Below are 27,811 nucleotides of genomic sequence, written 5' to 3' on the forward strand. Positions count from 1 at the left end.
CCGTCTCTTTCCCCCAGCCAACTTGGCGGCCTCTTCCTGTGATTATGAGGCTCTCAGAGTGAGTAATCCTGACTTGGAGGAAGATAAGTTCAGGCATGGTGGAAGGTTTGGAGAGGGAACCCCTTTGTTTGAAGGCTTTCGTGGGCAGTGTCAAACAGGCCAAGCCCAGACTGTGCGGTATGAGGACGCCATCTTTCTGTGGCTGGACTGGCTCTGGACTACGTTTCCCAGAGTCCACAGTGGCCCAGCGTTAGGTCTCTCTTGACGTCGTGGCGAGATCTTTAGCTCCGCAGGGACCCGGACGCGACCAAGGGAAGGCAGAAGGTGAGGGGTCTGGGACTCTGGGGCGGGGACGGGGCGTGTCCAGAGAGCCTCGGGTTTTTGCGGGCTGGCGGCTGAGGATGCGAGATTCTGTATGTGGCTTTGTGTGTCATAGTGTGAGCAGATTATGCGACTGTGTGTGCCTTACTGGGTGTGAGGTTGTGACTGTGTATAAAGATGTGGAGGTGTCTCATTGTGTGGTTGTGTCCTTGTGTGTCCTAAAAGCGAATATGTGGTTGTATTTGTGTGATACTGACCATTTGTTCAGCACCAAGTGTAGCTGTGAGGTGCCTGTGACTCCAGTGCTCTGACAGATTGTGACTCCAGACAGTATCGGGATGGGGTATGATGTCCATTCTTCTCTGCTCACCCTTGCCTGTGCCGGAGAGTTGGGCGATGAACCTTTAAAAATGCCCTGATCCCTCACGATTGCTTTTTCTTGATTCTTCTCCAAGAGATATATTGAGAGAACTACTGTTGAACATTAAAAAGCCAGGTTCTCCGTCCATCAGTTTTTCTTCTTTCCCTGAAACCCTTGTTTTTCGAGATGTGTGCTTAAACACATACACAAGTAATTCAGCCAAATGTGAGGATTAATTGGCTTTATTCAACTTCTGAATCCGGCAGTATCCCATCTGCTGCTGCTAAGTCACTTCAGTCGTGTCCGACTCTGTGCGACCCCATAGACGGCAGCCCACCAGGCTCCCCTGTCCCTAGGATTCTCCAGTCAAGAACACTGGAGTGGGTTGCCATTTCCTTCTCCAATGCATGAAAGTGAAAAGTGAAAGTGAAGTCACTCAGTCGTGTCCGACTCTTAGCGACCCCATGGACTGCAGCCTACCAGGCTCCTCCGCCCATGGGATTTTCCAGGCAAGAGGACTGGAGTGGAGTAGCTACTCCAAAGGGTTGTACAAAATGGAAGTTTTTTATGGGCAGTAGAAAAGTGGGGCAAGAAGTTATTAGCAAAAGAAAAGAAAGGATTATTTTAGGCCAGGACATCTTTTGGGGAAGGGAATGGTAGGGATCTTATCATGCAGATTACCTCACTGGTGCCAAGCAGGAAATTTCAGATCGATTTGTTTAAAGAGCACATTTTCTTGAGAAACATTTAAACTGGAATTAAGTCTCGGTTTGTTGTTATGGGACACATGACTCCATTTTAGGCTTTTTTTTTTAACACGTGCTTTCCTTTTCTTCTGAAACTTCTTGCCTAACAAAGCCCCACACCACCATTCACCTCCAAGTGAACTGGAGTCCTGTATTTGCCGTTGGAGTCAATTACTCAGTGCCATGAAGGTAAACTGAAAGGCCCACACTTTGCATATTCCCTGCACACCTAGTGTTCATCTAAATGTTTTAAACTTTTCATTTTAAATGCTAAAAAATAAAAATAAATACTTAAAACTTTTGCAAAAATAGAATTCCCAAATACTCTTAATCCAGCTCCTCTGTCAAGACCAGGAGATTAACAGATACACTGATAGATACTGATATTGTTGTTGTTGTGTTACTGGGTCCAAGGTTGCTCTGCTCACCACAGGTAGGATAATGAATCCGGGAGACGAGGTGTTGAGGCAAGGAAGAGACTTTAATCAGGGAGTAGACCAACCAAGAAGATGGCAAGCTAGCACCTCAAAATAACCGTCTTATTGGGGTCTAGATGCCAGGTTCTTTTATAGATCAGAGAAAAAGAAGCGATGAGGAACTAAAGTCCAAAGACAGAATAGAAACGGAGATGCAGGGGGGAAGTCAACTGAAAGGGTCTTTAGTCTTGCAAAATATCTCCAAGGGAATGTTCAGCCTTCGGAAGGGGTGTGTTAACCTCTTCTATTCACAGGTGGGCAGGGACAAACTCTCTCTCTATCAGCTGAACAAAGGCACTTTAGTTTACAGTCAAGCAGAGGGGCAGGGTCCTTCAGGTAAGCCATTGAGTATGATTATAATAATAAAAGCAAGTCAAAGAAACAGTTTTCAACATGAAGTCAGAACTGGCTTCCTCCCTGCAACAGTTGTTGTTCAGTTGCCCAGTCATGTCCGACTCTTTGTGACCCCGTGGACTGCAACGTTCCAGGCCTCCCTGTCCCTCACCATCTCCCGGAGTTTGCCCAAGTTCATGTTCAGTTATACTAAGAGTTAATAATTAATCTACAACTTTTGTTCAGATTTCATCAGTGTGGCTTAACTGTCGTGTTTCTGGACAAGGATCCAATCCAGGATCATATGTTGCAGTTAAGTTGGTAACTGTCCTTAATCTTCTCTTTTAATTTTATTGTATTATTATTAAAAAAATTTTTTTTGCTACACTGCATAGCACATGGGATCTTAGACTAGGGATCAAATCCCATGTATTGGACACATGGAGTCTTAATGACTGGACTATGAGGGTGGGGGTGGGGAAGTCCTCTTTAGTCTTCTTTGATCTGAAACAGTTACTTACTAGGGCTTCCCTGGTGGCTCAGATGGTAAAGTGTCTACCTGCAATGTGGGAGACCTGGGTTCAATCCCTTTGTCGGCAAGATCCCCTGGAGAAGGAAATGGCAACCCACTCCAGTACCTTTGCCTGGAAAATCCAGTGGACAGAGGAACCCTGTAGGCTACAGTCCATGGGGGTTGCAGAGTTGGACATGACTTAGTTTTTCATGACCTTGACACTTTGGAAGAAAACTGGCAATTTATTTTGTAAATTCTGCAATGTAGAATTTACAGCCTCAATTTGAAGTTGTCTGACACTTCCTCATAATTAAATTCAGAGTATGCAGTTGAGGCAAAATGAAAGTCACTCAGTCGTGAAAGTCGCTCCATTGTGTCCAGCTCTTTGTGACCCCATGAACTGTACAGTCTCTGGAATTCTCCAGAACAGAATAGTGGAGTGGGTAGCCGCCATTCTCTTCTCCAGGGGATCTTCCCAAACCAGGGATCAAGCCCAGGTCTCCTGCATTGCAGGCAGATTCTTTACCAACTGAGCCACCAGGATATCTCTATTGGGAGACATAAGATCAATTTGTCTCATTATTAGCAATGTTAACTTTAATTTGCCAGGTTTCATCACTGCAAAGTCATTCTTTTTTAATTACAATTAATGTGTCTTATGGAGAATTACTTTTTAGTCTATATGCTGTTTCTTATCCCACTTTCACCTACTACATCAATTGATAAATTCTTGCCTGAAAATTTATTACCAGGTATTTTCCAAATGCTTTTTTTTTTTCAGATTCTGTTATTTATTCTATATTTATTCATTATCATTTTGTTAGAAATAAATTTTCCTTCTCCCCATTTAACTTACCAACTCTCTGGATTTAAGTACTGTAGGTTACAATCCATTACTATCACTATTTTATTGCTGAATTATCCCAAATTTGACCACTGGAAAATCCTTTAGATGGGCTTCTGTATCCTTTCAGTGTGTCGGCTTAATGTATTTATTTTTAGTATTTCCTTATTTTCCTGCACCACAAGATGTTCCAAGTTGATACTGTACTTTCCCAGCCCTAGTCTTTATGAAGTGACTTAGCAGCAGCAGCAGCATACTGATATAGATAATCCATGATTTCATATGATCTCTCCAGTTCAGTACCACAGCACTTCTAGCCTTCTCCATTTCCTTTTCTGGAATTCCTTTCTCTGACAGTAAAAAACTTGGCTTTCATTAACCACATATATTTATTTATTTTCTCAGTCTTAAGTAGAAAGTAGTTTAAGAATTGCTAACCCATATCCCCAAACCTCATACGGTACTTTTTGTACTTAGTCTTACAGTCCGTAGTGAAAACACAGTTGTTGTTTATTCACTAAGTCTTGTCCAGCTCTTTGCAACCCCGTAGACTAGAGCCCACCAGGCTTCTCTGTCCATGGTATTTCCCAGGCAAGAATACTGGAGTGGGTTGCCATCTTCTTCTTTGGGGGATCTTCCCAACTCAGGAATCGAACCCACGTCTCCTGCATTGGCAGGTAGCTTCTTTACTACTGAGCTACCAGGGAAAGCTCCCAAAATACAGTACCCAACCCCAAAAATGAATAAAAATAGTTTTCCCTGTACCTTTCTATATGGTAACATTACTCATTTGTAATATACCTGGGTTCATTTGATACTATATGTATTTTATTTGGGGTTCCCAAACACACATCACACATCTTGGTTGATTGTAATTGTTTTTTGAGTATGTGAAACTTTAACATATTGTGAAAGACAGAATTAGATCAAAAGGTCTACTCAGTTATTCCTCCATCATTCCATCTCTTCTAATTTCATTCTCCCATTCTTTCCACACTGTTCCCAGTCACCCATTGTAGGTAACCAACCAATCTCAGCTTGTTGGGGGTTTTATGGTTTAATATACATAACATAAAATTTGCATTTTAATTCTGCTGTTCAGTAACATTAAATGCATTTACGTTGTGCATATATACCACATTATGTTGATTGGTTTATTTATCCGTGAGAGCTTAGGTTACTAACATCTTTTCACTTTTGTGAATAATGCTGCTGTGAACATGGGTTTACAATGATCTGTTCAGGCCCTGCTTTTCCTTCTTTTGGTTATATATCCAGAAGTTGAATTGCTGGATCACATAGTATGTTTATTATTTTGAGGAATCACCATACCATTTTCTAAAAGAGCTGCACTGTTTTATTAATACATTCCTACTGGCAGTGCACAAGGGTTCTGGTATCTCTACATCCTTGCCTGTGCCTGTTTCTTTCTGATTTTTCTTTTTTCTTTTTTTTAATAATACCCATCCTAATGAGTGTGAAGTGGTATCTCATTATGGTTTTGATTTTTGTAAATTGTCCATCTCTTTTTCCTGTTTACATTCATGGTGCTTTTTTGGTTTGGGGATTTTTTTTTTTTTGATGCTTTGTCACATGTTTAAGAATTCTTTACACATTAGGAATATTAGTTCCTCATCTGTGATGTATGGTGCAAGTGTTCAATATTTTCTCCCTGTTTGACAACTATCTTTTGACTTTGCTTCCCTGGTGGCTCAGCAGTAAAGAAGCTGTCTGCAATGCAGGAAACCCGGGTTCTGTCCCTGGGTCAGGAAGATCCTCTGGAGAAGGGAATGGCAACCCACTCCAGTATTCTGGCCTGGGAAATCCCATGGACAGAAGAGCCTGGCCAGCTACAGTCCAAGGGGTCGAAGAGTTGGATACTACTGAGTGACTAACACACACTTTTGACTCTGTTTATGTTATTTTTTTTTTCCATTGAATGTTTTTAATTTTATATAGTCAAATTACCAGTATTTTCCTTTATTGTTTCTAGATTTTGAAAGCCTTTCTTGATCTCAGAATTAAAGGGGAATTTACATGTGTTATCTTCTAATAATTGTAGGGTTTCATCTTTTACATCAAGCACCCTGATCCATTTGGAGTTTAATCTTGGGGTATGGATTTAATTTTGTATTTTCTAAAGGGCTCTACAGTTTTCCTAGCACCATTTATTAAAAATTTTCTTTGCCCCAGTGATTTGAAATATGATCTCTATCATATACTAAATGTCCTTATATACTTGGTTCTCTTTATAGGCCTTTGGGTCTCTTCACTGGTTTTTCTGTTTATGAACTACTGCCACACTTTTTTTAATTAATGAGGCTTTATGGTACATTTTAATATCTAGTACAGCTACTTTGCTGATGTTCATTTTTTTACTGTCAAATTGTTCTGTTTCTCTTTTATACCATCTCTGCAGCAAAGAGTTCTGTTAGCATAGACCTACGTCTCTCTTTTTTTGATAGATCATATGATAATTCTATTTTTATTTATTTTAAATTAACTTTTATTGGAATATAGTTGCTTTACAATGTGTTAGTTGTACAGCAAAATGAATCAGCCATACATACACATATATCCTCTCCCATTTGGACTTTTTTTTTTGTTTTTTCCATTTGGACTTTTTATAATGAATTCCTTTGGGTCAGGCATTAGACATTTATTAAGAATTACAAATATGCAAAATCCTAACCTAGAACACAGGGAGACAAAATACTTTAAAAAAGTGAGTCTCTATTTTTAAATTACAGATAATATAATATGGGAGATAAAACTGGTATACAAATGTCCAAAGCAAAGGATGATAAAGGGCACTAGTTCACTCTGCTATTACGCTGTATGAATTCTTAGGAGGAAGATATTTGTATGACCAGAGAGCAGTCATTGTCATGTCATCACATCTAAGTCAAACTGATCCCATAAGAACTCTGAGGAGGTGAATTGAGTCACCTGTATTTCCTGCAATTTTCATTCTAATTTTCAGAAATCCAAAATATGACAAGAGGAGCAAGGTGCCTCTATAGCTGTTCAGAGAACCCTGAGGCCAATAGGGCAGGTTACAAAAACATCATAAACCCATCTGGCAAGAAGAGCTGAAAGGAAGCATCACTATACACAGGACTTGGCCTCAGTGACTTTTAGGTTCTTTTCCAGCCACATAAATGTAGTTACCAAATCAAGAAGTTTGCAACTATTGGGAACTGACCAAGTAAAAATAACAAAAGCCATTCTGTGAAAGAGAACTGCTTTTGAATATCCTGAGCTATTATTTCATATTCAAAGGAAGATTCTTAGAAAAGTACTTTCTTTTTCATCTGCTACTTGTCGGAGAAGGCGATGGCACCCCACTCCAATACTCAACCATCCCATGGATGGAGAAGCCTGGTAGGCTGTAGTCCATGGGGGTACGAAGAGTCAGACACGACTGAGCAACTTCACTTTCACTTTTCACTTTCATGCATTGGAGAAGGAAATGGCAACCCACTCCAGTGTTCTTGCCTGGAGAATCCCAGGGACGGGGGAGCATAGGTTATATTTAAAAATTAATGCATGGTTATTGAAAAAATACACTTAAGTAAAACTAAGAAAATTGACAATCACAACCCAGAAATAACCAAAGTAATCTGTAAGGATAAAAATTTCCAGAGGGACTTCTACTGGCTGTCTAGTAGTTAAGATTCCACACTTCTAGTGCCTCCACCGCAAGGGGTGCAGGTTTGATCCCTGGTCAAGGAACTAAGATCCCACATGCCTCACATGGCACAGCCAAAAAGCAAAACACACAAAACTTCCCAGATGTGTTCAGTCTGGTTTTTCTATCTTGTCTACTTTGATATATACGTGTATTTTACAAATGAGACCACATGATGCCCAGTTGTTTTGTAATCTTTTATTTCACTAGCCATATCTTGAATATTTTCTATGTTATGAACTACTTTATTACTACTAAATTTGTGAGTACTCAGCATTACCATTTTATAGAAATCTTTCATTTATTTAATATGCTGTTGTCTGACTCAGAATCTTGACCATTGCCCAGGATTGTACATACCTCTGTAGATTTTGGGTTGATTTTAGACTGGAAAAATTTATGTTTATGTCCATAAAGTTCAATACATATAAAAATATGACATACAGGAAAAGTTTCAAGTTACATCAGAAATTCACTTAGTAAAATATCAGTGTCATGTGAGTATTTTGACAAAGGTATAGGTTGGCTTGTCAACAAAAGGAATAACTGGTTGTCAATAGCCATAATAATCAGTGATCAGGAAGTAATGTTTTAAGAAATTTTCATCTTAATACAGTAGTTTCTTATTTATATGTAGGTTTTCTTGTATTTAATTATGTTTAGAAATTATTTGGGGGCTTTGTGTTAAAATGTGGTACATTTTATTTTTCCACATTTTAAATATTGGGAAAGATGCTCCGAGTTGGAGTTTTTACTCAGGATGATTGCTTTTTCAGGAACAGGTCACTGATGTACGGTGACAACACCTATATAGACGTGCTCATGACCAGCGCCGTCTCCCACTACCCCTACCCAGGCGCTGGCAATCCAGTCCAGTATTCTTGCCTGGGAAATCTCACGGATAGAGGAGCCTGGCTGACTAGTGTCTATGGGGTGGCGAGTCACGACTTGGCGACTAAACAACAGCTACAGGGGACTGGAAAATGTCATCTGTGTGCCCAAAAGTGAGAGGAAAACTAGATGCTTGAAAAACTGGATAATGGTGAAACTTTAGTAATTAAATTAGTAAAGTCTACCACACTGGCTAAGACCCATTTCTTTTTCTATGTATAGAAGTTGCTTCTGGATATTAGGTGTGAATTCTTTTTAGAACAAGGAAGACATCCTGGGCTGAGGAGAGAGACTGACAAAAGGCCTGTGCATAGGTGAGTGAGTGTGTGCGTGTGGGGTCACTTTAGTCGTGTCTGACTCTTTGCAACCCTATGGACTGTAGCCAACCAGGCTCCTCTTTCCATGGGGATTTTTCAGGCAAGAATACTGCCATCGGTTGCCATGTTCTCCACCAGGGGATCTTCCTGACCAGGGATTGAATCCTCCTGCTTATGCCTCCTGCACTGGCAGGCATTTTCTTTACCACTACCACCACCTGGGAAGCCCAGGTGAGTGAGGAGATGCAGGCAACAGGAAGCCTTTTATATGAAAGCTTACGTCCTCTGGGAACCAGGAGCTCTCAGTCAGTCCCTCAGTGGCTCTAGAACTAAGTAGATTAAGCTCCTTCAGTACCCAAGTTCCCAAAGGCACTTGACTGTCACTCATATCATAGTTTAGACATACTTTAGGTCTTCTGGATCTCTCTTCCATATCTCTGTCCTTTATCTTCAGAATTCATCTTATCTTCAGGTCTTCTACCTTTTTTATTCCTTCCTTTCACTCTTCCGTAGGCAATCTTATTTAGTATCAGAGCTTTAAATATCAACTGAACATCAGTAACTTCCAGTTTTATATTCCTGCATTTAGACTTTCTCTGAACTCCAAGATCAAACATCTAATGGACATTTGGTATTTCCACTTGGATGTATAATAATCATCTCAAGGATTGACGTAAAAGGTAAAACAGAACCCGTAATTGATCCATCCAAACACGCTTCTGTCATAGTCCATTGTGTTAAAAAATGGCAACTTCATGAGAATTCCTTGGTGGTTCAGTGGTTAAGCCTTGGGCTTTCACTGCTGTGGGCCTGGGTTCAATCCCTGGTTGGAGAACTAAGATTCTCACAAGTCATGTGGTGCAGTCAAAAAAAGGGCAGCTTTATACTTCTAATCACTCAAGCTAAAAACCTTAGCATCTTCTTGGCCTCTTTTTTTTTTTAATACCTAAAGTCAGCAAATCCCGTCAGCTCTTCCTACAGAGAATATCTAGATTTTGATCAGTTCTCATCACCTCCCCTGCAACCATACCACCCTAACACAAGCCCTTCATCCCTTGCCAGGATTACTGCAGTAACCTTCTCACTGGTCTCCCTGCTTTGGCAATCCCACACACACACCCCCCACCCCCCACCCCCATCGTCTTAGTCCATTTTTCCATGAATAATCCCTTTTCAAAAAATATATATATATTTACTTATTTATTTATCTGGCTTCTCTGGGTCTTAGTTGTGGCATGTGGGATACAGTTCCCTAACCAGGAATCAAACCAGGCCTCCTGCATTGGGAGCCTGGAGTCTTGGCCACTGGACCGCCAGGGAAGTCCTGAGTGATCCTTTTAAATGAAAATTAGATCATGTCAATCCTTGGCTTAAAATGTTTCAGTGGCTTCCTGTCTTACTCAAGAATAAAAATCAAAGTTCTTACAATGGCCTATAAACCCCATGTGATCCAACTTCCATCTTCCTCTCTGGCCTTTTTCTCACTCATCCCATTCCAACCACTCTAGTCTCCTTCCTCTTTGTTGGCAGAGAAACCTGCTCTTGTCTTGAGGCCTTTGCATTTGTTTTTCCCTCTGCTAGCACTGCACTTCCCCTAGATATCTGTGTACCACGTGTCATCTTCCCAGTGAAAAGCATCCTCGGGCTGCTCTTCATTCCCCCAGTGCTCCCTGTCTCTCCTTAACTGTTTTATTTCCCTCCACAGAACTTTGACCTCTTTACATATAAACAGGAATATCAACGTCAGTGTATCAATATTTGTTACTTTTTCCATTAGAATTTGAGATCCGTGGGAGAGGGGCTGGATTTGTTATCTTCCTTACATGTAGAACCATGCCAACTGAGGTAGGAACATAGGAAAGAATTCCTGACTCTTTTTTTCTCTCTCTGCGTGCATATTCAGTCAGATGCCAGAGCCTGTTGATTTTACTTCTCCAACATCTTGAATTCATCCCCTTCCTGTTTCCGCTGTCACTGTCTTGGGTCAGGCCCTTTGTTTGGGAAAGGACAATCACCTTTCAGTTGATCTCCCTGACTCCAGTTTTACTCCTCTCCACAAAAATAATCTGGCCATATTGGCCCTATCTCTTCCTTCTTTAAGTTCTTCAGTGGCCTTCCATTAATTTCTGGTGAAAATCAAACTTTTATATATTTGATCAGTATTCATTGGTCACCTTTATCCTTCAATCACTGTGGCAGGTGCCATTCACAGTGATGATGAGACCTGTCCTCATAGTTAACGTTGTAAGCATTATTTACATGCATTATGTAGTGCATGCATGCTCAGTCACTTTGGTTGTGTCCAGTTCTTCATGACACTATGGACGGTAGCCCACCAGGCTCCTCTGTCCATGGAAGTTCTCCAGGCAAGAATACTGGAGTAGGTTGCCATTTCCTACTCTAGGGGGTCTTCCCTACCCAGGGATTGAATTTACGTCTTTTGCAACTCCTGCATTGTAGGCAGATTCTTGACCGCTGAGCCATCTTCCTCTAGATTCTAGAATTAATTAAATTTAAATCCAGATTAACTAAAATTAAATTAAGAACTCAGTTCCTGGGTCAGACTAGCCACATTGCAAATGCTTAGTTTGCCACATGTGGCTATTGGCTGCGTTATTGACAGAACAAGATGTGTAGATTTCCCCCATCACAAAGGTTCTATAAGACAGCACTGGTCTGAACTCTGCCCCAAACTATACAAGTTATTCCTAGTATTCTCTGCTCTCCAAACACACCATCTACGTTTGGTCCACTGTTTTTGCCACTACTCTTCACTCTGCTCAGAGTGCTCTTCCGTCCCCTTCCATGTGTGTGCGCTCAATCAGGACCAGCTCTTCGTCACTCCATGGACTGGAGCCTGCTGGGCTCCTCTGTCCATGGGATTTCCAGGAAAGACTACTGGAGTGGGTTGCCATTTCCTTCTCCAGAGGATCTTCCCAACCCAGGGAGTGAACCCATGTCTCCTGTTTGGCAGGTGGATTCTTTACTACTGAGCCACCTTCTGTCCTTTTTTTGTCTATTAAATTCTCTGATTTTTAGGCCCCAGATCACATTCTGAAATCTTCTTGACATCACCCCCCAGTGATTTAGTCTTCCTTCTGACTCTCCTTACCATAGTAAGCTCCTTGCCTCTCTAATTAGAACCAGCCTCTTAAAAAAAAAAAAAAAAAACAACCCTGAGTTCTAGGACTTCCCTGCAGTTCAGTCATTAAGAATTAGAGCTTCCATCCAACTGCTGTATACTCTTTACTGCAGCTGTTTTGCAGAGCACTTAAGAATTACTAAGTACATATTTGTATAATGCTAGATGAGGTTATAATAATAATTCTTCACATAAGATTATAAATTTTATTTATGCAATGATGATATCCCCCAATGCTGAGCACATAGTATGTGATCAATAACTATTTGTGAATAAATGAATAATTCAAAGAAAAAGAATCTGAAAATAAAGATAATTTAAAAAAAAAAAAAAAAGAATCTGAGTTTCCACTGCAGGGTTTGCAGGTTTGATCCTTGGTCAGGAAACTAAGATTCTGCATGCTGCTCAGTGCAGCCAAAAACACAGACAGACCAAAACAACCCCCTCCCTGCATTCTCCTAATTTTGAAGTAGGCTGCTCTCCACCAGCCTCAGCAGCTGCCAGCCACAGAAGGAATCTTATTCTTCAGGAAAGCAGTGGAGAGGGCTTAGGTGGAAAATAAGGATTGCCTGGCCAAAAGGCTTCTAGGAACTGAGTTCTCACTCAGGTCAGTATTCTGGATGTGCCCGTATGCTTGTAAGATGCCTGTATTACTGTGGTTTCCTTGCTCCTATCTGGTTAGTCCAGCTCTGGCTGGAGGCTTTAACAGAGCCCCTCATATAGATGGCGTGGCCCCTTTTTGGACTTGGAAGGAGAACGCAGAGCCAGGGACATACCCAAGAGGTTTTGCCTGTTGAGCCCAGAAAAGCTGGAAGACTTTGTCTAAGGATGTCTTTTTCATAAGGTTTGGCCTGCTCAGGTGTGCTCTGCTCCTAGCCTGTAGGTCCCAGTCTGTAGGCACTGTCCTCACATGAAGGCTGAGTGAGTCTGTTGCAATCTTCCTTGCCTCAGCCACAAAGGAAGGTCTGCTTGGAACGACTGGGAGCTGTCTAGGCCCCATCTGGGGTATAGATTATCATTAACAATAGGTTATGCTATCCCAGTCTCTGGGACAGAGACTGTCCCAGCCGGAACCCCACCTGCTGAGATGCTTGGATTCTGTGTGAATGATGGAGCACATTCACCTTGATTCCATCTTTCAGTTTCCCTATGGTCTAGGAAAGGGCTGGGTTTTGTTAACTCATTAGTTCTTGGTATTAGTGTTGTGTGGGGAGTCAAGGAGGTGGCAAAATAAGCCAAGCAGGGACCCCGGAAGTACAGTTGTTTTAAGCTTGTTTGTTTAGGTGGTTTATGGCTAAATAAAAAAAAAAAGTTACTCAGTTGTATCCGACTCTTTGAGACCCCATGGACTGTATGGCCCGCCACGCTCCTTTGTCCATGGAATTTTCCAGGCAAGGATACTGGAGTGGGTTGCCATTTCCTTCTCCAGGGAATCTTCCCAACCCAGGGATCAAACTTTGGTCTGCTGCATTGCAGGCAGATGCTTTACCATCAGAGCTATTGCTGCTGCTGCTAAGTCTCTTTAGTCGTATCCGACTCTGTGCGACCCCGTAGACGGCAGCCCACCAGGCTCCCCTGTCCCTGGGATTCTCCAGGCAAGAATACTGCAGTGGGTTGCCATTTCCTTCTCCAATGCAGGAAAGTGAAAAGTGAAAGTGAAGTTGCTGAGTCATGTCCGACTCCTAGCGACCCCGTGGTCTACAGCCCACCAGGCTCCTCCGTCCATGGGATTTTCCAGGCAAGGGTACTGGAGTGGGGTGCCATTGCCTTCTCTGGTCAGAGCTACTAGAGAAGCCTAAATAAATGCTGTCTCTAATTAAGCTCAGTTTATGAGATGTGCCCCTTCTCCCCCCTACTCTGTTTTTTCAGGACTTTTCACTTGTTCAACAGAAGAATCTAAAGAAATCCAAGCAGGACAGGTGGTTCTAAAAGCCATGATCCAGGTAAGTGGAAATTTCCTCTATTCTTGAAATAATATCAACATTTGTGTTCCTTATCCTGAAATTTTCCTGTCTTATGTGATATAAAGAATAATAAAATGAATGTCTTGCTTGAGCCCCATTCGATAATCTGCTCTCAGTTCCTCCATTGCAGGGAATGAATGATGATGCCCCCCTGCCCCTACTTCTGGTTGCCCTCTCTTCTCCAGCAGTGTTCTTACCAGAGCACCAATGGAGCAGAAGTATATTCTCTTGAGAGAAATACAAGAGCTGCCCTTATCAGAACCATGGCTAAATAGAGCCAAAAAGAAGATAACCTTGACCTTTTCCATTAACCCAAGTAGTTTCTTTTTTTCTCTTTGATTTTTAAATGTCACCTCCCCCATAAAAATCATAAAACATTTCACACTATCAAAGAATATATACAAAAACCTATCTATAACATGCATGTGATATAAAGAATAATAAAATGAATGTTGGTATATTCATCACTCAGCTTAATGTACCATCTGAGGAACCCCTCCCATATCCCTTCACATATACTGCCTTGCTGGTGTTTTTTTATTTATTTATTTATCTGTGGCTGCGCCAGATCTTCGTTTTTATGTGAGGGCTTTTCTCTAGTTGCGGCAAGTGGAGCTACTCTGGAGTTGCGCACAGGCTTCTCACTGCGGTGTCTTCTCTTATTGCAAAGCACAGGTTCTAGGGCTCAGGCTTCAGTAGTTGTGGCCCAGGGGCCTAGTTGCCCTGCAGCATGTGGGATCTTCCCGGATCAGGGACTGAACCAGTGTCCCCTGCATTGCGAGGTGGATTCTTAACCACTGGACCACCAGGGAAGGCCTGCCTTGCCAGTGTTAATAACTGTTTAATTTTGTGTTTATTGGTACTTTGATTCTTATTTTTTTTTACTTTGATTCTTATAATAATTTTGCCATACATGGATTCATGCATGCGTGTGTGCTGAGTCACTTCAGTTGTGTCTGACTCTTTGTGACCCTATGGACTGTAGCCTGCCAGACCTCTCTGTCCATGGTATTCTTCAAGCAAGAGTACCAGAGTGGGTTGCCATGCCCTCCTCCAGCGGATCTTCCCAACTCAGGGGTCAAATCTGCGTCTCTTATGTCTCCTGCATTGGCAGACGGGTTCTTTACCACTAGCGCCACCTGGGAAACCCACATGGATGCCTACTAAACAATTTGCTTTTGAGTTTTTACTTTTTACTTTTAGAGTTTGCCATTTTTTAATTTGATGTACACTTATCATACTCTATTTTTTACCAGATTGTTTTACTCAGCACAGTGTATTTTCAAGTCTTTCATGTTAAATTGTGTAGCGCTAGGTCAGCAGTTCTTAAAGTGGTCCAGGAAGCCTTTGAGACCCTTTCAGGAGGTCTAGGGGCCAAAATTACTTCAATAATAATACTAACACATTATTTCCTTTTTTCACTCACAACTCTAATGAGTGTACAGTGGAATTTCCCAGAAGCTATATGAAATGTGTCATCCTAACAGACGGGGGAATTCCCTGGTGGCCCAGTGGTTAGGATTCCAGGCTTTCACGACCGTGGCCCAGGTTCAGTCCCTGGGTGGGAAGCTAAGATCCTGCAAGCCATGTGGCGTGGCCAAAAAATTAAATTAAGTTGACCAACAGGTTGAATACAGAAGGTATGAAAATCTCTTTCATTCAGCCAGTCATTAGAGATTTGCAAAAATATAAAACAGTGCTACTAAATTCTTTTTTATTTTGACGGTTATTTTTCATCAAATGCGTTATTTATATTAACATGTAACAGGCTTATTATTATTTAAATAAACTGATAGTAATTTAAACATTTTCTCTCTTTTAATTTCTAATATGGTATATTTTAGTAGATTTAACCAGCATTAACAAAAGCCTTCAGTAGCACTAACAGCTTTATTTATTATACATATATATAATTCACATACAGTGAAAGTCATCCATATAAGTGTATTGTTCAGTGGTTTTTAGTATATTTGCAGAGTTGTGCAGCTGTCAGCACAGCCATTTTAGAACATTTATATCACTACCAAAAAATAATAATCCTGTTTGCATTAGCCATCACTCCCAAACTCCCTTCCTCTTCCCCTGACAACCACTAATTTACTTTCTGTCTCTATGAAATTGCCTATTCTGGACTTTTTGTATAAAGGAGTCATCCAATATTTGATCTTTTATGTGTGATTTTTCTTCTCAGTATGTTTTCAAACTTCTATCATACAGCATGTATTTGTACTTTGTTAATTTTTATAGCAAGCAATATTCCATGGATATTGTAGACCACATTTTGTTCATCAACTCATCAGTCTTTGGACATTTGAATTGCTTCTACTTTTTGGCTATCATGAATAATGCTGCTGTAAACATCAGTATATACCAGTGTTTTTAGGTGGACGCTTTTCTCTGTACCTAGGAGTGGAACTTCTGGGTAGCTTGATAACTCTCTAACATTTTGAGGAACTGTCACAACGGTTTTCCAAAGTGGCTACCCCATTTTACATTCCTACCAGCAATCTAAGAGGATTCTAGTTTCTCCACATCTTCACCGAAATGTGTTTTTGGAAGTTTTTTTGTTTTGTTTTCTTCTGTTTTTCATAATAGCCATCCTAATGGATGTGAAGTACCATTGTATTGTGGTTCTGATTTGCATTCGCCCAGTAATCAGTGATGTTGAGCATCTTTTCATATGCTTATTGGCCATTTGTATATCTTCTTGGGAGAAATCTCTTCAGATTCTTTGGTTAGTTTAAAATTAAGTTGTCTTTTTTATCATTGAGTTGTAAGAGTTCTTTATATATTCTGGATTCAAGTCTCTTATCTGATATACAAATTGCCAGTATTTTCTCTCAGTTTTGTGGGTTGGATTTTCACTTTCTTTATGAAATTATTTGCAGAACAAAAGTTTTTAATTTTGATGAAATTTATTTTATCTTGTTCTTTTGTTCTTTTTGTTTATTTTTGGTGGTTGGTGCCATGCCTAAGAAACCATTGCTCGACCAAGGCTAAGAAGATGTACTCCTATGTTTTCTTCTAAAAGTTTTATGATTTTAGCTTTTACATTTATATCTACAATCTATTTTGAGTTAATTTGCATTTAGGTACTCACTTATTCCAGCACTATTTGTTAACAGACTAATCTTTCCCCATTGAATTAACTTAATTGGTTTGTTATGTGGTAGTCCTTAGGGAGCTGGTAGAAGATGCCTTTCTTCAAAGAGGCTTTATACCTAGGAGTGTCTCACCGACTCAGTGGACATGAGTTTGAGCAAACTCCAGGAGATGGTGAAGGACAGGGAAGCCTGGTGTGCTGCAGTCCATGGGGTCACAAAGAGTCAGACACGACTGAGAGACTGAACAACAAGAAGATGCCTTTCTTCAGAAAGGCTTTGTACCTAGGAGTGTCTCACATTGGGAAGGCTTTAATTTTTCTATTTCTCCCAACTGCATGAATTTTAACCTCATTAAAAATGAGACAACCAGTCATTATGTGTCTCCTAATGAGACACTACAAGAAGAACACAGTACAACCTCTAACATATTTATGACCCTTTAAAAAATATGGAAGTAGAGCAGCATATTAAACACTACCATGAAGATGTGATGAGCCAAATGCAGAATCTGGGAAATGCTACTGATTCAAATGTTTGTTTAATGAATAAATAGCAATAAAACTTTTTAAAGGGGCTGTTAGAGACTTGAGAGATACAGGAAGTCTATAAACTAGTTTCAAGGGGTGGATTTTGTTTGAATCCTGATTTCAACAAACCAACTGTCAAAAATCATTTCTGGAAAAAAAATATATCTTCTGAGAAAATTAAGGCAATTTGAAACTTGACTTGATCTAGTTATTAGGAAACTGTTGTTAATTTTATTCCATGTGATAGTGATATTCTGGTTATTCCCTGGTGGGCCAGTGGTTAAGACTCTGCCTTGCAATGTGAGGGACACCAGTTCAATCCCTGGTCTGGGACGATCCCATATGCCATGAAGCGACTAAGCCCGTGTGCCACAATTACTAAACCAGTGCTCTAGAGCCTGCGTGCTGCAACTACTGAAGCCCACATGCCCTAGAGCCCATGCTCTGCTACAAGAGAAGCCACCACAATGAGAAGCCCACGCACCATGACGAAGAGTATCCCCCACCCACCGTAACTAGAGAAAGCCCATGCTCAGCAATGAAGACCCAGCACAGCCAAAATATATATAAATAAATCTTAAAAAAAAATTTTTAAGTCTAATCTGTTAGATACTAAAGTATTTGTGAGTGAAATACTATAATTTTGTATGTGGGATTCACCTCAGAAAACACCAAGGGTAAAAAATGGAAATGTGTAAGGCCTCTTAAATGACTGAAGCAGAGTAATGGATGCATGGGGACCATTATACTATACTCTATACTTCTGTGGATTTTGAAAAATTTTGTAATTTAAAATATAAAAGTCATTTCATTTATTGGTAGTGCCTGGGTTTATTGTTTCAGGGATTGGTGACATTTAGGGATGTGGCTATAGAGTTCTCTCAGGAAGAATGGAAGTACCTGGAACCTGCCCAGAGGGACCTGTACAGGGAGGTGACTTTGGAAAACTTTGGCAACTTGGTCTCACTAGGTAAGGACATTGTATAATACAGGAGCAGCCAGGAAAGATGGCTGCCAGGGACTACAGCAGTGGGAGGCTGTTATCCACTCTGGCTGGAGGGGGTCAAGGGAGGAAAGACTGCCACCGGAAAATGGTGAGAGCACAAGCCGTGGAGAAGGGCTTGCTAGCAGCAGGTGTAGCTGTATCCAGAACTCCTGGGTCAAAGGAGGAGGGGAGAGGAAAAATAAATATCCTGGACTGTCTCTTCCTGCCCACTGATGCTTTCCACCCACCAAACCCAGTGAGAAATAATAAGATCAGGGTAACACAGTCCTTACGTCCCAGGTGGATCAGTGGTAAAGAATGCAGGAGACATGGGTTTGATCCCTGGGTTGAGAACATCCCCTGGAGGAAGAAATGGCAACAACCCACTCCAGTATTCTTTCATGGAAAAGTCCATGGACACAGAGGGGCCTGAAGGGCCACAGTCCATGCGACTGCAAAGAGTCAGACATGACTGAGCGACTGAGCACTCACACAAGCACACACATGCAATACAGGTAAACTAGGGCACAGCTGGGCATAGAGCAGGGCCAGGAAGAGTGAGGATTGGGGAGAAGGAGAAAGCAAATGGAGAATGCAGTTTCTGGTTTCTTCATGGTGAATTTCTAGGAAGACTGACAAGTGGCTGGCTAAGTTCCTGCTCTGTCTCCAAGAGAATTGTTTACTGCTTCATTGAAGTGCAAATGGATAGTGCCTTGGTACTTCCACCTTCCTAACCTGTGGACAGCCTTCACACCTCCCTTTGTGTAACGGCCTCTCTTCCTCAGCGACCGGGGACTGGGTTGGAGTTTGGGAACAGCATGATCATGCCCCATTTCTTTTCCTATAAACAGGACTTTCCATTTCTAAGCCCGATGTTGTCTCCTTACTGGAGCAAGGGAAGGAACCCTGGATGGTTGTGAATGATATGACAGGACCATGGTGCCCAGGTGAGTGAGAGCTGATCCAGTGGTGGGAAGTCACTGGCAATGACAGCCCTGCAGGAGTGTTAACTCATCACAGTAACTTGAGTTATTGTTAGGAAACTCCCTCAAAACCCTGCTAAGGAAGAAAAGCCTGAGACATGAGGCCATAAACAGAGCATCCACTTCCAAGGGAACCTCACCCTTATCCCCATTAACTCCTTCTTGTTCTTTCTTCTCTCATGTTTCATCTCATTTCAAAAAGGAATGTGCCCCTCTTTCTTTCTTTTCACCTGTTCTTAGCATCATTTTTTCTGCAAATGTCTTCATTCCTTAAAAAATACTTATTTTCTTAAAGCAGCTTCTTGCTTTACCTAATTTAGCAATCCATTTATTCTCTTACCTTTTGAGAGGTTAGGATGTAGAATGACTGAGGGAATACTCTAGAATCAGATTTTGTGAGTTCATATCCTAGCTCAGTCACTTACTAGATCTATGAGTTTAGGTCAGTTACTTCAATTCTCTGTGCTTCAGTTTTCTCCTCTGCAAATATGATTAAAAATAGTGCCTTCCTCATGTAGTTATTGTGGCTTCTTTGTGAGTTAGTATGTGAAAATGCCCAGAACAATGCCAGGCCATAACAATAACTAAATAAATGTTAGCAAGTATTTGTAACTGGCACTTGCTCGATAGAGTTGGAGCCTTTGAATACTTGGTTATCAGTTACAACCTCCTGACTTCTTTGTATTGTTGTCATTAATTTCCCTCTGGGAGCATTTTTTCCTCTATCTGAAGAACACCCTTAAGATTTCCTTTTGTGTAGGTCTGCTGTTGACAAATTCTCTCAGTTTCTGACCACGTGAAAATGTCTTTATTCTACCTTCTTTCTTGTAGGATATTTTCACTGAGTATGGAAATCTGTGTTGGCAAGAGTTTTTTCTCAGCCCAAAGAACTCATTCCACTGCCTTTTTTCTTCCAGTGTTGTCAATAAGTTAAGTTGTTCCAGTTTGGGGAAATATTCCATGTGTATTTAAAACTAGTGTTCTTTGGATGGTACATTCACCTCTTTAAGCCTTTTTATTATATGGTTTAGAGTCTGGATGTCCTTTTAACGTTCTCTGTACTTGTACTGTCAAATTTGGAGAGCTGTTAATTGTATTATATATTTTGCTACTACATACAACATTTTTATTAATATAAAGGTGAAATATAGATCCTTGTTGCAAATTGTATTTGCAGTACAGTCCATCCTTCATTTTGCCACTTAATGCTTTTATTCTTGAATTCTAGTTTTTCTGATATTAATATAAAGTGCCCTGTTTTTGTTAGTTTAAAAAATTATGGTGTATCTTTGCTTATCCTTTTTAAAAATTGCCATTTTAAGTGTGTCCCTATAATCAGAATTAGTTTGCTTTTTTAATCAATTTTAATAGAATTTAATCCATTCTCATTTGTGATCATTCATATGTCTATTCTTATTCCTGCTGTCTTATTTTATATTTTCTGTTCCTCATTCTTTTTATTTGTTTCCTTCACATTTTATTGCCTTTCAAGCAATTTAGAGGTACAATAATCTTTAACTTGACTTTCAAGAAATGTGCTTAAACCTGCATTTCTCTTCCCACCTAAAGACTGAAATAGGATTTTTTTCCATTTAGTAAAAATTTTGTTTTTAAATATTTGTTTACTTAATTATTTGGCTGCACAGGATCTTTAATTGGCAGTACAGGAGCTCTTAACTGCAGCATGTGAGAGCTAACCCAGGGACTGAACCAAGCCCCCTGCACTGGGAGCTCAGAGTCCTAGCCACTGGACCATGAGGGAAGTCCTTCTTTCTGGTAAATTTTTTTTCTGAAATATTTTGAAATCATTTTAGTTTAGACTTGTAGAAAATTTGCAAAATTATTATAAGGAATTCCCAAATACCCTCCACTCAGCTTCCCAGGGTTAAAATTTTATATAATCATAGTATAGTTATCAAAGCCAGGAAATTAACATCGGTATAGTACTATTAACTGATCTACAGATCTTATTAGAATTTCATCAGTTTTTCCCCTGATGTCCTTCTTCTACACCAGGATCCAGTCTGGGATCCCACATTGCATTTAACTGTTGTGTCTCCTTAGCATCCTCCACTCTGTGACAATTCCTGTCTTTCATGAGCTTGATCCTTTTGATGAGTTCTCTTTTGGAGAATGTCTCTCACTTGCGTTTGTCTGGTATTTTCTACAATTAGACTGAAGTTATGCGTCTTTGGCAGGAATACCACAGAAGTGATATTGTGTCCTTCTCTGTGCATCATATCAGGGACTGCAACCCCCAATATGATGTTAATATCACTGGTAGTGTTAATTTGATCAACTTGGTTAAGGTTTCTTCCATATTTCTTTCCTGTAAGGTTACTACTTTTCCAACTGTAATTGGTAATTATCTTGGAGGGAGATACTTCGCAGCTACAGAGATATGCTATTTCTCCTCACTTTGCCCACTATAATTTTAGTGTCCATCTTATCTATAACAGTTAATACAGAAGTGTTGCTGTGTGTTGATTTTGGGTCCCTTATTTCCCCTGCATTTATTAATTGGAATTCTTCTGTGTGAAAGGGCTTTCCCTACCCCCTTTCCCATTCACCTGCTTATTCAGAGATTTACTTCTATCAGTATAGGCTATTTATTTATTTATGTATCCTATGAGTTGTAGTTCAGAAATACCATTGTTTATTTTGTTGTTCAAATTGCTCATTGGGAAAGCTTTGGCCATTTGGGAACATCTTCAGGTTGACTCCTATGTTCTTTTGGCATTCCCTCTTCCTGTTTTTGACTACTTCCTTATTTTGTGGTGCTTACAACATACTCTGGGTTTATCCTGTGTCTTTCTTGCCTCACTCCTGAAATCAGCCACTCCTCAAAGGAGACCTGGTTTCTTTGATTGGATGGTATGAAATAGTATCTTTGAAATTCTTTTTCTGAGCAAAGTAAGACCTTAAGACCTTTACCATCTTTTACTCTACTATGACCTAGACCAGGGGTTGGCATACTACAATCTACGGGTCATGTCCAGCTTGTGGCCAGTTTTTTGTACCATCCCCAAGCTAACAATGGCTTATACATTTCATAAGAGTTTAAAATTATATATATGTGACATACACTTTATGTAGTCCATAAAACCTAAAAAAAAATTTACTATGTAGGCCTTTACAGAAAAAGTTTGCCACCTCTGCTTGGATTCACCCCACTCTAATCTTGTTTTAGTGATCTGAAATTCTTGCTTCATACTGTCATTTTTATAATTTATAAATGTATAGTTTGCATTATTCTTAACAGTAATGATATAAATCAGTCATCTGCACACTTTGAACTATGGGCCAAATCTGTCCTGCTACCTGTCTTTATATAGCCTATGAGCCTGTTGAATTCTGTAAATGCCTTGTAAGAGCGGCATATACATAATTAAAATCATATGCTTATGGATTTATATCAGTATTTGGTAGAACTATCTATATGAAACATTTTCAAAAGTGAAGTACATAAAATCTGATTATAGATCAGCACTAACAGATAAATATTTACCATCAGTTCTGATGCTGGAGAGCACTAACCTTGAATTCCAGTTAAGTGAAATGTTACCTCCTGCAGAAAAGAATTCTATGCTTCTCATTCTTTGACCTGTATTAAAAAAAAAAATTATTATGCTTTGAATTTCATCAGTAAAAAATGTGTAGCAATTTGTTTTCTCTTTTATTATGTAAGTGCCTACATAACATCCTCATTTTTGTCTCTTGAACCACAAAGCCTAAAATAATTATCATCTGGCCTTATAAAGAAAATCCAGCCCCTGATTCAGAGATGCAGTTGAAAGTCCATGTTTGAGGACAAAAGTATATATAATCAAAACTATATTTTCCATGCACTTAAATTAGCCTTAAATTAGCAAGACATCTGTACTTCAAAGCTCAGAAACCAAGAACCAGATTTCTGGTTCTCTTTGTACTTGGCTCTATCTTACATTTCCCTGGAAGATTGGACTCCAGAGTTAAGACTGAATAGTCATGATACATTGAGTTACTCAGTGTTTTCTTTCTGTGTGTATTAGGTTCCTACCCTTGTATAACACATTACCACAAACTTGGTGGTTTAAAACAACACATGTATTTTCTCACAGTCCTAGAGATTAGAAATCCAAAATATATCTCACTGGGGTAAATTCAGGGTGTCCAAAGGGCTTATTCCTTTGTGTAGGCTGTAGGTAAAGATCGGTTTTCTTGCCCTTTTCCAGCTTCTAGAGGCCACCTGCATTTCTTGGATCATAGTCCCCTTCCATCATCATCTTCTTCTTTTTTTTTTTTAATGGCTACACCACACAGCTTGCAGGATTGACCAGGGAAACCCATACCCTGGGCAGTGAAAGTGCTGAGAGCTTTTGAAAGTGTGTTTTAATCTGAGACCTGAAGAGAAAATCAGCCATGTAAAGGGTCCAGGACAGGATTCCTGATAGAGATCTAAGATGGAAAAGACCTAGATTTATTCTAGATGCTCAAAGGAGGGCTGTGGTTTGTTACTTGGGGAGGAAAGGGGAGAGTACTCAATTTGAAGACGCATTGTCTTTGGTGGAGATAGAGCAACAGAATGACTACAAGGACAAGCAGGGACCTGCTTTGCCAAAAACCTGTGAACCATGGCACTGAATTTGAAATTTATTCTAAGTGCAGTGGGGAGGCTATGAAAAAGTTTAAGCAGAGGTTTTCATTTGATTGGCACTAGCATCACATGGCAGAAAGTGTTAAAAATATAGATGCCTTATTTGTATGAAATGCCCTGAAAGGCAAATCCATAGAGAGAGAATTAGTGTTGCTCTGCCATTAGTGATTGCCAGGGGCTGGAGGGACTGGAGAATGGGGAGTGGCTGCTTAATGGGCACAGGGTTTCTTTCTTTCTTTTTATTGAAATACAGTTGATTTACATGTTTTGTTAGTTTCTGCTGTACAATAAAGTGATTGTTATATATATATCTGTGTGTATGTATATGTATATTCTTTTCATATTCTTTTCCATTATGATTTATTACAGGAAATTGAATATAGTGCTATACAGTAGGACCTTGTTCTTTATCCATTTTATATATAATAGTTTGCATCTGTTTGTCCCAAACTCCCATCCCAGCCCTCCCCCGCGCCCCCTTCCACAAGTCTCTTCTCTGTGTCTGTGAGTCTGTGGCACAGTGTTTTTATTTGGAGTGATGAGAACGTTCTGGAGCTAGGTAGTGACAGTGATTGCATGACACTGGAAATGTACTCTAAACCACTGAATTTTACACTTTAAAATGATTAAATGAGAAATTTCACGTTATGTGAATCTTAACTTTGTATTTCGAGAAGTATGTACACACATGTCTTGTGCCTACACCTGAAGATTTTGGTTCAGTGTGGGGTGGTTCTTGAAGAACATTTCTTTTGTTACAAGGCTTTCTGGACGATTCTGTCCTCTGGCAGAACTGAGAACCACCGGTTTAACTTGTTTTCTTATTCCTTTCTGGCACCATGTGAGGTCTCATCATATCTGTGCCTTCATGTGCTTTTTAGACATTGCACAGCAATATTTGAGGCTTACACAAGCAGTTCACCAATTATGGTGATTATTTTCATTCTTGTCTCTCTAATCTACTGGAGAATTTTTAAATTTCTCTTAGAGGGAAAGAACAAGTTGTATTTACTTTTTTTCATTTTGCAGACCTGGAGTCAAGATGTAAGACATTTCTGCAGAAAGATACCTTTGAAGTCATGTCATTCAATTGGGAGCTAATGGAAAGCCTTCAGTGCTATGGTGAAGACTGGGCATACAAAGGCCAGTTTGAAAAACAACAAGTAAATCATGAGTGCTGTTTTAAGCAAGTGAAGATCACCTATGGAAACATGCCCACTTTTGAGTGTGGGCATACATCACTCACCCTACATCCCAGCAGTGAGACTGGTGAGAAATCGATTGAATGTAATGAATGTGGGAAAGCATTCAGCCGTGGCTCACACCTTATTCAACATCAGAAAACTCACACTGGTGAAAAGCCCTTTGAATGTAAGGAATGTGGGAAGGCCTTCAGTCGTACCTCACACCTTGTTCAACATCAGAGAATTCATACAGGTGAGAAACCTTATGACTGCAAGGAGTGTGGGAAGGCCTTCGGTCGAACTTCAGAACTCATTCTCCATCAGAGACTTCATACAGGTGTCAAACCTTACGAATGTAAAGAATGTGGAAAGACCTTTCGACAGCATTCACAACTTATTCTGCATCATAGGACTCATACAGGTGAGAAACCCTACGTCTGTAAAGACTGTGGCAAGGCTTTTATTCGTGGCTCACAACTTACTGTTCATCGGCGAATTCATACAGGTGCTAGACCCTATCAGTGTAAAGAATGTGGGAAGGCCTTTAGACAGCATTCACAACTTACTGTACATCAGAGAATTCATACCGGGGAGAAACCCTATGAATGTAAGGAATGTGGCAAGGGCTTTATTCATAGCTCAGAAGTTACTCGACATCAAAGAATTCATTCTGGGGAGAAACCCTATGAATGCAAAGAATGTGGGAAGGCCTTTAGACAGCATGCACAGCTTACACGACATCAGAGAGTTCATACAGGTGACAGACCCTATGAGTGTAAGGACTGTGGAAAGGCCTTCAGTCGTAGTTCATACCTTATTCAACATCAAAGAATTCATACAGGTGACAAGCCCTATGAATGCAAGGAATGTGGGAAAGCCTTTATTCGTGTTTCACAACTGACTCATCACCAGCGAATTCATACTTGTGAGAAACCCTATCAATGTAGGGAATGTGGAATGGCCTTCATTCGTAGTTCACAACTTACTGAACATCAGAGAATTCATCCTGGTATCAAACCTTATGAATGTAGAGAATGTGGGCAGGCCTTTATTCTTGGCTCACAGCTCATCGAACACTACAGAATCCACACTGGCTAGAAAGCCTTGGTGTTAGGGACGTAGGGAAGCCTTTATGTGGAATTCATGCCTCGCTCAGTAGTAAATAATGCATAATGTAATGTAATTATTGTCAGAGAACCTTCATTTGTCACTTCTATTGTGGAACATCAGGTAACTCATACCACAAGAAAATTCAATAAATGTGGGAATTCTTTTTGCCTCATACTCACTGTTTACTAAGGGAATCAGGGAGCTTATACTGAGAAAAATTTAATATGAATATAGAAAAGCCTCATATTACCACTCGAAATATATTAAACTATGAGAATTCCTAATAGAAAATGACCCTATTAAAGTATTTATGGCTGTGCCTTTTGCCATTTACCTTATTTAATTAACATTGTCTCACTTCCACCAATTACTGACTATACAACATTGCACAAATTATGCAGTGTCTGAGTTCCTCAGTTTATTTATTTTTAAGCAGTGATAATTATGTGTATCTAAATAGAGTTTTTGTGAGGACTGTCAGAAATTTTACATAAGCCCATGCTCAATAAATATTGTCATTAATTAATAACAGTATTACTGTTAAGGACATAAGTCCTAGGGTGGCTCAGATGGTAAAGAATCTGTCTGCAATGCCAGAGACCCAGGTTCAATCCCCAGATCAGGAAGATCCCCTGGAGAAGGGAATGGCAACCCACTCCAGTATTCTTTCCTGGAGAACCCCATGGACAGAGGAGCCTGGTGGGCTACAGTCCATGGGGTCTCAAAGAGTCGGACACGACTGAGCGACTAAGCATACATACATATTACTATTAAGGTGTTAGGAGTTCATGTAAGAGGTGGGCCTTATGAATATATCAAATGTGAAAAAACCTTCAAAACCACCTCTTCTGAAAAACAGTAGCAAAGTAATTATCATGAGAAGATGTTCATTTAAAGCGTTGTAAAATTTGAAGATTAGAAATGGAACAGAAGAGTAGTCAAAGAAATTTGCCCAACTAAGGAATCTGAAACCACCTCCAAGTATAACTTCAAGAGAATCAAAACTAAAAGTACAAACTAGAAGTGAATGACAGTGAATTCTGCATATCAAAACCAGTTCATGGGACTTCCTTGGTGATCCAGTGGTTAAGAACCTGTACTTGCACTGCAGGAGGCATGGGATTGATCCTGCATGACGCCTGATATGGTCAATAAATAAACAAACAGTCCAGTGTAACCAAAGCTGTACTCCTATCAGAACCCAAGGTATAAAGGTAGATTAAAGAATTCAAGTAAATCTCCAGCATCTACTCCTTGCCAATCACACTAAACACATTAAGTGAGTGGTCAACTAAAAGGGGAAATTATCACATCAACCCAAGTTAACAGGAAGAATGATTATTAAAAATAAAAGAAAAAGCCAATAAAATCAGAAACAATAGTAGACCTAAACTGAAAGTTAACAATAGACCTTCCCTGGCGGTCCAGTGGTAAAGAATCCAGCTTTCGGTGTAGGGAACATGGGTTTGATCCCTGATCCAGGAAGATTCTACATACCCCAAGGCAACGAAGCCAGAGTGCCACAACTACTGAGCAGCCCATGCACGGCAACTAGAGAAAGCCCATGTGCAACAATGAAGACCCAGCACAGCCAAAAATTAAAAAATACATTAAATTGTTTAAAAACAAATTTAATAGACAATTGAGATGTAGGGAAAAAAAGACATTTAGCAGTATGAATG

At 40.1% G+C, this 27,811-nt stretch overlaps 2 protein-coding genes across 5 annotated transcripts in view; one reads left to right on the plus strand and one right to left on the minus strand.

Annotated features, from left to right (window-relative positions):
• Positions 1-27,811, minus strand: part of ZNF146 (zinc finger protein 146) — a 69,896-nt gene that overhangs the window by 21,846 nt on the left and 20,239 nt on the right. Inside the window, exon 2 of the mRNA XM_027514352.1 lies at positions 22,737-22,803. The gene's annotated coding sequence lies outside the window, so the exon portion shown is untranslated. The remainder of the gene's footprint in view (positions 1-22,736; positions 22,804-27,811) is intronic.
• Positions 238-27,476, plus strand: ZNF565 (zinc finger protein 565). Of its 4 annotated transcripts, XM_027514296.1 has the most exons (7): positions 238-324; positions 8,400-8,491; positions 9,084-9,174; positions 13,506-13,579; positions 18,075-18,201; positions 19,068-19,163; positions 24,865-26,303. In XM_027514296.1, the coding sequence occupies exons 4-7, from the start codon at positions 13,571-13,573 to the stop codon at positions 26,115-26,117; spliced, it is 1,485 nt and encodes a 494-aa protein (XP_027370097.1). In that variant the 5' UTR covers positions 238-324; positions 8,400-8,491; positions 9,084-9,174; positions 13,506-13,570; the 3' UTR covers positions 26,118-26,303. The 4 variants fall into 4 exon arrangements, with proteins under 4 accessions (XP_027370097.1, XP_027370096.1, XP_027370095.1 ...); XM_027514295.1 differs by lacking the exon at positions 9,084-9,174 and having other exon boundaries at positions 24,865-27,476; XM_027514294.1 differs by lacking the exons at positions 8,400-8,491; positions 9,084-9,174.

Source organism: Bos indicus x Bos taurus, chromosome 18, assembly GCF_003369695.1.
Source record: "Bos indicus x Bos taurus breed Angus x Brahman F1 hybrid chromosome 18, Bos_hybrid_MaternalHap_v2.0, whole genome shotgun sequence".
NCBI classification, from domain to species: Eukaryota; Metazoa; Chordata; class Mammalia; order Artiodactyla; family Bovidae; genus Bos; species Bos indicus x Bos taurus.

Coding starts and splice junctions, on each gene's coding strand:
- ZNF565 (XM_027514295.1), top strand. Junction 18,202..19,067: donor TGGCAACTTGGTCTCACTAG/GTAAGGACATTG, acceptor TCCTATAAACAG/GACTTTCCATTTCTAAGCCC. Junction 19,164..24,864: donor GACAGGACCATGGTGCCCAG/GTGAGTGAGAGC, acceptor TTCATTTTGCAG/ACCTGGAGTCAAGATGTAAG.